At 35.4% G+C, this 11,353-nt stretch overlaps 2 protein-coding genes across 3 annotated transcripts; one reads left to right on the forward strand and one right to left on the reverse strand.

Annotated features, from left to right (window-relative positions):
* Nucleotides 1-640: 640 nt before the first annotated feature.
* On the reverse strand, nt 641-5,983 carry LOC107485784 (signal peptide peptidase-like 4). Of its 2 annotated transcripts, XM_016106316.3 has the most exons (14): nt 5,653-5,983; nt 4,337-4,495; nt 4,084-4,195; nt 3,736-3,855; nt 3,498-3,649; nt 3,170-3,352; nt 2,748-2,782; nt 2,448-2,610; nt 2,127-2,180; nt 1,836-1,928; nt 1,587-1,729; nt 1,390-1,460; nt 1,098-1,181; nt 641-933 (listed from the first exon to the last, which is right to left on the reverse strand). In XM_016106316.3, the coding sequence occupies exons 1-14, from the start codon at nt 5,788-5,790 to the stop codon at nt 833-835; spliced, it is 1,608 nt and encodes a 535-aa protein (XP_015961802.1). In that variant the 5' UTR covers nt 5,791-5,983; the 3' UTR covers nt 641-832. The 2 variants fall into 2 exon arrangements, with proteins under 2 accessions (XP_015961802.1, XP_020996588.1); XM_021140929.2 differs by lacking the exons at nt 4,084-4,195; nt 5,653-5,983 and having other exon boundaries at nt 4,337-4,482.
* A 1,445-nt stretch (nt 5,984-7,428) lies between these two features.
* On the forward strand, nt 7,429-8,709 carry LOC107485758 (uncharacterized). Its single transcript, XM_016106292.1, has one exon. The coding sequence runs from the start codon at nt 7,429-7,431 to the stop codon at nt 8,707-8,709; it is 1,281 nt and encodes a 426-aa protein (XP_015961778.1).
* Nucleotides 8,710-11,353: the final 2,644 nt, after the last annotated feature.

The raw sequence follows: 11,353 nt of genomic DNA on the forward strand, positions 1-11,353 counted from the left end.
ATAATATTTCTGATTTTGTGAGGCTTGTATTGATCATTTGGAAGATGGTTTTTCCTTTTGCTACCCATTTGGGTCATGATTGCAGTGATATTTGGTTATATTGATGATTTTCTCCTTTTTCTTCTAAATAATCAACATTTACAACTTGAGTAAGACTACTTCATTAAGGGTGACTTGGGATATTGGAAGAAATAGAGGAAGAAAATGACTTAAATGAGTAAAACAAGGGACATAAGCCAAGCCTACATTAATGATATTTCATCACATAATACACTTGGAAAATGAAATTTATCCAACTTCAATTTCAATTTTAGTTATAAGTAACATAACCATAGTCTTTCATCTTCATACAACAGTTTTCATTTTCTTTTTCTTTTTCTTTTTTCCCTTATCACCATCCTCTTTCGGGCCCCTTCATTGAGAGTTGTCTGTGATGTCTCTTGCCTTATTGCCATTTGCTTGACAAAGACATCATTTTTGGCCACACCCTCATATAAGCAAACTTGTAGAAGATAATTACAAAAGAACACTATGTTCCCTAAGGCAAAAAACAATTGCCAAAGAGGAAGCTCTTAAATCTTCTTACTTCTTATCTCATACCATCTTCTATCTAAGAAAAAAATAAAATAAAAATCTAATCTAACAAAAGTAATAGTATCTTAAAGTCTTAGCTGTTGATATAACTATAAGTACATGCTAATAACATGATTTGGTTGAAATTTTGTTATGACAGTTCCAAATGTTTACATGGTCTCCTAGAGTTTCTATCAGTCTCCTATTAAACTAACACCTATGATACACTATACTACTATCCCTATTATCACTTCGTTCATTATTGAGACTCTTGGTTATGAGGGCAAGGCATTTCTGGTTCCCCTCTTGTCCATAAAAGCTTGAGTTCACCTCTCTTCTTTCCCAATGACAAAAATGTGCCTGCGTTTGAAGAAAACCAAGGTTTTAAAAACAATACAAGTTTTTGTAAATCAGGGAATAACCAATGACAACTCAAAGCAAGAAACATGCATAAAGTTTAACATTAGTTCTTGAAGGTGCCTTCGACAGCCACCGGAACATGTTGAAATAACAATTGTACTAACCAAGAGTAAACGGGACGATATAAAGCAATGCTGGTTGACCATGCCCATCCATCAAGTTCAAAGCAACATATGTGATAAGGAGACCTGCAGATCAAAGTTCAAGGGAATGATGTAAAGACACCAAGCAAACAGTGATCTCAATTCTCATCTACATCCCAATTCTGGTCCGAAAGTGAGCCGGCTAAATTTTGTAACAAAGTAAATGAAGTCCAAAAGTTTTTATGGAAAATTACCCTTTAACACATCCTACCAACGAAAGTCATACCGAGAATCAAACATAGAAATAGCATACCTAAACCGTAAGCACTCATTGCCCACACGAAGTATCCAGACCGAAGGTTCCTCTTTGCCAGCCAATCATACCTGTAAATTTATCGGTACAATAATCAAGTCGATAAACCATTAAAATGAGACAAGGCATTCTCTTCATTTATGTAGTGATTAAAGTGTTTAAACTAGGGAAGATGAATATATGACTTTTGTTTCGACCTTAGTGAAAATGCCACTAGAAGCCCTGGTAAGATTATGTCCCCAAAACCAATTATGCTGTAACCACCCCAAGGATCAAACAGACGCGGTATTTTAAGCAGCATGGGGATACCATCTTCTCCACTCCTATCGCCTCGAGCTACCTGTACAGAAGTGAAAATGTATCATTAATTCAAGTGGAAGAAACGCATCATGTTTATGAGACCAAAATCGAGCTTAGTAGAGAATGAAACAGAAGGGAACACTCACCACTATCATTACGCTCTCATGGAACCACCACTTAGAGACAAACACCCAGAAGATGTCATATAGAAAGGCGCAACTAAGAAGAACAGTTCCAACCTTATAGAGAAATAAGTATAGATGTCAGAGTCTTCATTCGTAATAAGAGTTCAGTACTGTATTTATGAAGATGCGGCATTAATGTTTCCTTCTTATGCTTAGAATTAAAGAATATCATCAAAAAGCAAAGTATAAGGTTTTGCAAAAGAAGCCTTTTAGAAATCAGAAATGGTGAAAAAATAACAAAGTATAAATTACCTTGAGATTTGGTATGCGGACAATCTGAAGAACCGTAATTATCAATGCAATTCCCTGAATGACATAAACAAAAAAGAAGAGAAAGGTAACTATGTTATGAATTTGTCTTGTAATGTTAAATTGAGAACAATGCAAACTTCAAAATTTTGTAAGGGCACTTGTTAGCAAAAACTATCAAACAAAAATGATATGCTGCAAGACTAGTGGTTAGTGTTCTCAATTCCATACAAGGAAGAGGATTCTCATTAATTTTTTATATTTTAATCAGAAATAGTACGATAACTAATATATTGAAAGCAAAAAGAACACAACTATTCTTACAAGAATATCTTGTCCAATCCATGCAAAAGATACGTGTCGAAAAACTCCCCAAAGCACGGCAAATACTATGCAGAAGGGAGTCATAGCAAGCGTCAAATATGAGACAGCTCCAAAGAAGGGTATTTTTACAAATGTTTGCCCAGCATGTTGAAACCATCTGAAACTATAAACGTTTGGTTGTCAATTCCATATCAATAAACCATGGCACTAAGCAGCAACAAACTTAACATGATAGTGCCTCATGCTCACATAACCCTACAAATCAATTGCCAAATCGACCTACAAGAGTAGAAGACTTACCATGATAACAGAGCCACCAAGCAAGTTTGCAGTCCCTGAAATCACATGAAAAAGTATAATGACTTCTCTGCTAAATCAACAAGAGTTTTGTCGAAAGGACAGACTACATGCTTCTTAGATTTATAAGATAAAAAATGCTTATGTTTTGATTCCTTAACTAGTTACTTAATGCTTGCGTTAACAAACCCTATCTACGACATTTACTAATGAAAAAAGAAGATAGCAATCAACATAATCATCAGCCACATATGTGAACTGTGAAAAGTTGGACAGTTAGAAAAATGTTTGTACCTAAAAGTTTAAAGGAAACTCGTTACTATGAAATGATCAATAATGGATTACTAATACTAATCTACACGAAAAGGAGGCGTGAGGGAGTGATCGTAATAAACTGGAACAAAGTCTGGAAAAGAATAACGCACCTCAACACCACCAATGCAAAATAGAACCACCAGAACTTCAATAAACCAGGATGCCATTAATTTGTAAAGCATAAGCAAGAAACAAGAAGCGATCACAACAAAAGAAATTGCTGCCATGGTACTGATTTCTACATAACCAGTAGAACCAGCATTCTCAGTATTCAAATATTCATCCGAAGCATCCTGCAAGTTAAACATGACTATGTATCAACAGCTGGATTGATGCCTTTTTAAGTATGAGAAGAAAACTTTCTTCCGAAAGAGCAAAATTAGAACAAAAAATAATAGCATATATATATAAAATTGGCATGAAAAGGAACCAAGTAACCTTTAATAGCTTCTCCCGCTCAACAGCAGCCTCTCTGGTTGTCCAGGCAGACCAATAAGAAGCACAGAGAATGGTACCAACAGCCATAAGCCATAAAAACACTTCCGCTACATCAACTAATGGGCGCAGCGGAGAGTATAACTGCACAGACACTTAAGAGTGCAATGTATATCATGTAAGACACAAAACCAGACAGGTACCAAAATAGCCATTTTAACTTTCCCTATGTGAAACATACCTATCGATTTGTTTTGTATATGACTTTTAATGTTTTCACCAGCATCTTGTGGAAGCATCACAGCAGGAATTCCAATATCAATATCAGTTTCATTCTCTTCACAAACCATCTTGAAAAGTTCTGCACAGTAGAGACATAGAACAGTTGCTTAAAACGAAATATAGTATAACCCTTTATTGCGACATCTGTGTTTACTCAAGCAAACAAATAATGAACAAAAATTGTTTATTTAACATTTCCAAATGCTAGAATCCACAGGATCTCCTCTAATTTTGAAACCATAATGAAGAAACAAAATAAAAGAAACCGAGATCCAAAAAGAATTTTTAGCAAGTTACATGCAAACACCTGTCCGATTATTTATAATGAGGATCGCTGAAGCACCAGCTTCTTCAGCTATATTTGCCTTGGTTGTGAAACTACATTGTCCTCGGTGCACCAAAATGATCTCGCCAGTGAGCTAACAAAATCGCAAAGCACTCCAGATTACAAATTCATATTCTAAAATAGTTTTGGAGCTTTAAATGTATACCGGATATATATGCTTCAAAATGCAGAGAAAAGTTGCCTTCAGAAAATTCTATGGCATAAATTAGGATACCTTATTCTTCAGCTTGCTACAACAATCAGGAGGGTCCGCAATGGCGACTCTAGTATGGGTGGCATGTTTTTCTTTAGATTCCAATGTAGGGCCAAATCTTGCACCAACACCAACATACTCACAGTTCTCCACACCATTAATCCAAGTTGGGACTTTAACCTAAGAGAAATTAGTCAAAATTGTTAAAGAAAATACTCATTTACACTTATACCTATCAATACTCTCAAAGAAAATAGCACTAAAAACCAAAACAATTGCACATTGATTTTTAAAATTTTATTATTTTATCACTCGGCTTCTTAACATCATCCTGTTCTGAGCTAAAATTTCACCTAAAAATCAACCCGAATCGAATCACTCCAGTCTTAGTGTGTGTTTGAATTAGCTTATGTTGTCTTTATTTAAATTAAAAAGATTAAGAAAGGTCTAATTAAGATATTTTTTTCAAAAAATAAGAATAATTCCAAAAGATATAATTTAATACAAACAAGGTTTTGATCTTTTTCCCCAATTGAAAAAAATTTGATAAACACAATGAGTCATTGACAGAAAGAAGCATCTATCACAGAACAAGAGCCTGATACGACAAGTAATCTAAAAACATGATTGAGCATCTCAGTGTCCAATAACTCCGAAAAAGGAGCAATTCCATTGAGCAAAGGCCACACCACCATTCATGTCTGGCACCACAAACACAAACAGTGACCTCCAATAATATCTTATATTAAAAAAAATAATTTAAAAAAAAAAAAGGAAGAACAGAGAAACTCATTTTTTCCCATAACACAATTCTGAAATGAAATGCCAAAACAGTATTTGTTTAAGAGGAAGAAAAACAAAAATCAGTCTAATCCAACTCCTCATCTTTCATAAATAAGAAGCAAATTTTCTTATTTAAAGAAAAGGGGAAAAAAGGATTTTCCATCAGTTCTACAAATTCTTCCATGTTCCTCCATTTCCAAACCATTCAACCGAAGATAGAAAATTCAAAAATTAAAAAACCAGAAAAATGGCATTAGTAAACCAGCTCACCAAGCAATTCAAAGCAACTAAATATCAAAAAGTATTTTTTTTATTAAAAAATAAATAAATTCTAATGAAACCCAACTTCAGAACTGTACTGAAAAATTACACTAACAAAACAGAATTTTCATCTCCTTTATAAAAATCCCCTTCCTTGTTCCTCCAATTCCCAAGTCCCAATCATCCCAAAAAAAAAAAGTAAAAAGCAAGTAACAATGGCACCTCCAGAACCAGCTCAGCAAGCAATCAACATCAAAATTAGAAAAAAAAAATTGAATTGATTATTATCGTACCAGAACAAAGTTGTTATCACAACCAGGTCTCTTGGGAGCAATATTATCAGGGTGTACTATGTCCCCAGCAAAACTCACAGTTATAATAACCATTAACACACAGCACCACACAGTTCCTTCAACTGAAAATGAAACCATTGTTGTTGAGAAGCAAAGGTGCTTAGAGAAGAAGATAAGAAGTGCAAAATATGAGGAAGTGAGAAGAAAAGGGATTGTTGTGGAGAAGGTAAAGGTTTAATTTTTGGAGAGAAAATGGAGGAAGAGAAGGTACAGCGTACAAAAGATGAAGAATTGGGGTTGGGGTGGTGGAGAGAGAGAGAGAATGGTAACAGTTCTTGTTGCAAAATGTGAAGTTTTTTAATTATAATTTGAGAGTAATTTACATCAGTTTCCCAAATTTTTAATATTAAATATTTTAATCTTTTAAATTTTAGAATATGCAAAATAAATTTAATTTTAATATATTAATAATATAAAATATTTTATATTACATTAAAAATACATTAAATTTAAATTTTTAAAAAATTAGTATCCAAATTTAAAAATTTAATAATCAATGAAGACAATTACTCATAATTTTAAGAAAATAAATTTTTATTTTTAATTTGAAGAAAACACCGCGTGGTAACCGTTGAACTAGAATTTTCGCTAATTCACGCTTTTGGTTTGGTGGGTCGGCCACGAGCTTTGTGTGTGCGTGGAGTTCACGCTTCATAAAACTCATGCTTTCTTTCTCCTCAGCCAACACACTAACTCACCTCTAACATCTTTTTCACTCAATTTCATGAAAAAAGTATCTCCGTACTACAAGGAATTTAAGTAATTATATTATTTGTATACTAAACATATAAAAATATTATTATTATAATTAATTACATATTTCGAATATTTTTAATTAAAAAATACATATTAATTATTAAAAAAATACTAATATTAAAATAGTGTCTAAAAAAATGAATAATATCACTTGTATTTTAATAATGTCATTTTTTTCTACACATTCATAAAAATATGGGCAATTTACCCAAATAAATAAATTGAGTGAATCATTTACCTAAATACACAAAATAGAAATTTGTTACGTGCATGTACATTTTTACTATTATGTAAACCGTGCTAGCCAACTACAGTTTCTAATTTCTACGTAAATCGTTGCTACCAGGAACGGATTATGGTTGGAACACATTAGGCATAAACCGTGGTAACAAAGTGTACATAAAATCTGGTGACCAGTAACGGTTTATGAAGGAGTTCGTATGGTCATAAACCTTGGTTGGTTGCAAAGGTTTATTAGGAGTGAAATTCTATATATATGTGTGAGAGAGATTGAAGCTGCATAAGAGATCATTGTCACAATGGCAAGTGAGGAAGAGAGTTTTCTTGCCTTAGTGCATTGCTTTGGGAAAATCTAAAAAAGCAAAAGATATGGTGTGAAGTTCACTGACAGAGAACCACTAAGTGTTTTCATCCGTTCATTAAGTACTTTGTCAGATTTGAAGAACAGCATCTTGCAAAAGCTTGGGGTGTTTGGTAGCAAGTGGGTGAAGAAGCTATTCTACAAGATTTCCATCACAGTTGTCTCGACCGGTGTTAAGTATAATACCTTTATGCTAGCAGCTGATGAAGATATTAGGGTTCTGTTCCATTGTGTTAGGAGTTTTCCAAAGATCAGAATACACGAGTTGTTCGCGAAGTTGGAGGTTGGTGTCGATAGTTCTGTGGGATCAGCTCCATCCAGTTCATAGCTCGACTGCTGCGGGCGGTGCGTCTAGTTCGATGCCTACGGTGAGACCATCCGTTTCGCTGGTAGCATCCCCTTCATTCGCGGCTGATTTAGATCAAACGGAGGTTGTTGGTTATGTACCTTTGGAGAATGCAGGGGTCTTTGAGCAGGTGTATGAAGTGGGCACCGGTGGTGGTTTGCTACCTGATATGCAAGGTTTTGGAGAACCTGATCGAGTAGAGAATACAATGTGTGACGATGACTCTGACCAGGAGCCTGTAGATATCATTGGGGAAAGCGATGATGACACAGGTGCCAATCCACATGCACAGCATGGGCCTTCAAGTTCTGGCACTCAGCAGTACCCTCCACACTTCTCCACACTAAACTTGGAGGCTCTGGGTCTACAGGTGGACTGTGGTCCTACAGTTGGGGGATCTTTTACAGAATTTCAGATTGGGCAATCATTCCAGAATAAAGATGAGGCTGTACTGAGTGTGAAGGACTATAGCATCCGCCGAGGTGTTGAGTACAGAGTCATCGAATCAGATCATCTTAAGTATCATGGAAAATGCAAGGAGTTCAGCAAGGGTTGTACTTGGTTGATTCGCGTAGCGCTGCGTGCACGAAAGGGCACTTGGGAGGTTAGGAGGTACAACGGGCCACACACTTACTTGGCAACCTCTATTTCTAGTGATCACCGTCAGTTGGATTACCACGTTATATGTGCGAGGATTCTTCCGTTGGTTAGGGCAGATTCTGCGATGACAGCAAAGGTATTGCAACAAGCTACAAAAGCCGATTACGGTTTCAAGCCTAGTTACAGGAAGGTTTGGATGGCGAAGCAGAAGGCAGTGGCACAAATATATGGAGATTGGAAAGAGTCGTATGCGGAATTGCCACGTTGGATGCTAGGGGTACAGTCAATCATGCCTGGGACAGTTTCTGTGTTGAAGACCTCTCCTATTCGGCTTGGGGGTGAGGCTGATGAGTCCACGGTGTACTTTCATCGACTTTTCTGGACATTTCTACCCTGTATCGAGGCATTCCGGCATTGTAAGCCCCTCGTGAGTATTGACGGTACCCACTTGTATGGCAAGTATGGAGGGACGCTGCTGCTGGCGATAGCGCAGGATGGAAACTCGAACATCCTCCCGATAGCCTTCGCCCTTGTGAAGGGAGAAAACACAGAGTCATGGTCATTCTTCTTGTCCAACCTACGAGCGCATGTGACGCCACAGGAGGGTATCCTTGTTATCTCTGACAGGCATAATGGCATCAAGGCAGGACTTGAGGCCCCTGGGACTGGATGGCTGCCTCCACGTGCTTTTTGAGCGTACTGTATTCGTCATGTGGCTGCGAATTTTGCCTTTACCTTCAAAGGTATGGATGCAAGGAGGATGTTGGTGAATGCTGCCTACGCAAAAACTGAAGCAGAGTTTTATTACTGGTTTGACATCATGTGGACTGAGAATCCGGCAATGTGTGACTGCGCCAACCGGATGGAATACGACAAGTGGACCCAACACGAGGATAGTGGTAGACGGTTCGGGCACATGACAACCAACATTAATGAATGTGTGAACTCCGTGTTAAAGGGAACTTGCAACCTCCCGGTCACATCATTGGTTAAGTCAACTTACGGGAGGCTTGCTGAGCTATTCGTGGTCCGCAGACAGACAGCAGAGGCACAACTCGGATCTGGGCATGAATTTTGTCAGGCGTTGGTCAAGGCTATTGATCGGAACATAAGAGACTCAAGGTGCTTCACCGTGACCTTATACGACAGGCACCAATCGGAATACACTGTGGTCGAGACAACACCGACCGGGAACTTCTCGCTGGGCAGCTACAGAGTTTCCCTTAAGGATCACACCTGCGACTGTGGGCACTTTTAGGCGCTCCATTATCCTTGTTGCCACACCATTGCATGTTGCGTCTACTCGGGCCTTAATTGGGCGTCATATGTTCACGAGGTGTATCGTATGAGTGAGGTGTTCAATGTTTACAAGCAGGGTTTTGTTTCGCCTATTCCAGAATGCCTATGGCCCCCATATGCTGGGCCAACTATCATTCCTGATCCTAACATGAGACGTGCAAAGGAAGGTCGTCCGAAGGCAACCAGGATCGTAGTAGTATGGATCAGTCTGTGGAGAACCAGCCGAAGTGCTGTGGGCTATGCCGTCAGTCTAGGCATACGCGGAGGAACTGTGACCAGCGAAGACATGCTGCTAGAGGGGATGCTTAGATCTCATTACGTTTATTGGGTCGACGTTGTTGTTTAAGTTGTATTAGGCACTCTTAATTTGAGTAATGTAAGGTTGGTTAAGTCAATGAATGTCGACATATTTGTTTAGTGTACTAAATTCATTTGAGTAAGTCCGTTTATTTTATATGTTTAATTGAATCACTTTTATATGTTTGTTTATGTATTTATACTACATAACATGTAAACCTTGGGAAGCCAGGGGGTTTACGTTGAAGTCATTCTCTTCATAAACCGTGGGAAACTAGGAGGGTTTATGTTTAACGAATTCTCTTCATAAACCGTGAGAGGCTACCACGGTTTATGGCTAATATTTTCTAACCATAATCCGTCTCTGGTAGTAACGGTTTACGTAGAAATTAGAAACCGTAGTTGGCTACCACAGTTCACATAATAGTAAAATGAATAATGTCACTGCTATTTTAATAATATTATTTTTTTCTATAAATTCATAAAAATATACAAAGCAAAGAAATTATATTTAGAGTTACTTTATAAAAAATTAGAGTAAAAATATTATTTTTTTAGCGTCTATTATAAAAAATGTATCAATAACGAAATTACAATGAGCCAATGACTAATAGCATATAAAATGAATTAATTACTCATAACATATATGGTTTTGTTACTTAGTTTAACATGAAATTTTTTGGGTTATGTTACGTATATACCAAAATCAGCCACTAAAGTCAGTTATCAATATAAAATACATGTTAGAATATAAATACATATTAAAAATAAATTAAATCACAAATATATTTATACACAAATACATTGATGACTAATTTTAATAACTGATTTTAGTGTACAAATAACATTTCTCTTTAAAAATATATTTTAGTTAAATCTTTAAAATAATCAAAATTTTCATAGCAGAATAAATAAACTTTTTAAAGTAAAATAACTAAATATTTTATCAACACAAAACCTCAATTATTGCTATATTTTATTATAAATATAATTATATAAATTATTCTATATTCACATATAAATAACCATTTTGTGTGCAATCTTTCTATGCCTACATAACATGATCCTAAAATATTATTGTTTGTCTCCTAGTGAGTATGAAATATCTCCGTATTTAACTCTTAAGTCTTAAGTCCTTTTTATACAGATAACAAAAGTAACAATATCTAACTTAATTTATCTTTTAATTATTTCCAGAGTGGCCCCAAATGAAAAAGGAACAAGTCGGACACTATTTTATCGATTCAAAGATACATCACGCTGTTGTACGGTTTTGTGGTCCAGCCTCCCACTTGCACTAGTTATTTGACTCATTTTCTATTGAAAAGGAAGAAATCAAAATAAATAGAAAAATGATGTAAACTTGTTTTAGTTTGAATACTTTTATGGAATAAAACTTTCACGGTATAATTTATTTAGTACTATATTAGTTGTTAAAGTTATTTTCAATTTTATTATGTAAAGGTTATTCAAATTTTTAATGTGATTTATTGATAATATAAAGTAGTTTTAGATTTTAGTAGATATCAACATATGATATTCATGGATATATTTAAAAAAATTTAAGATTTAATTATTCTATTAGTCTTCATAATTTTATTAAATTTTCAATCAGATTTTTATACTTTTTTTAATTTAATCTCTATATTAATTTTAATTTTGTCAAAAATATTAAAAGTAACAAAATATTTTTCCTAAAAAATATACGATTAAAAATTTAATTAGATTAATACTTTCAATTT

Source organism: Arachis duranensis, chromosome 4 (assembly GCF_000817695.3).
Source record: "Arachis duranensis cultivar V14167 chromosome 4, aradu.V14167.gnm2.J7QH, whole genome shotgun sequence".
Classification (NCBI taxonomy): Eukaryota; Viridiplantae; Streptophyta; class Magnoliopsida; order Fabales; family Fabaceae; genus Arachis; species Arachis duranensis.

Excerpts from the sequence above, each read along its gene's own strand:
- LOC107485784 (XM_016106316.3), bottom strand. The coding sequence starts at position 5,790 with ATGGTTTCATTTTCAGTTGAAGGAACTGTGTGGTGCTGTGTGTTAATG. Across the intron at positions 3,353-3,497 it reads AGCGGGAGAAGCTATTAAAG|GATGCTTCGGATGAATATTT; the intron begins GTTACTTGGTTC and ends TTTAACTTGCAG. Across the intron at positions 2,783-3,169 it reads TTTGCATTGGTGGTGTTGAG|GGACTGCAAACTTGCTTGGT; the intron begins GTGCGTTATTCT and ends ATGTGATTTCAG.
- LOC107485758 (XM_016106292.1), top strand. The coding sequence starts at position 7,429 with ATGCCTACGGTGAGACCATCCGTTTCGCTGGTAGCATCCCCTTCATTC.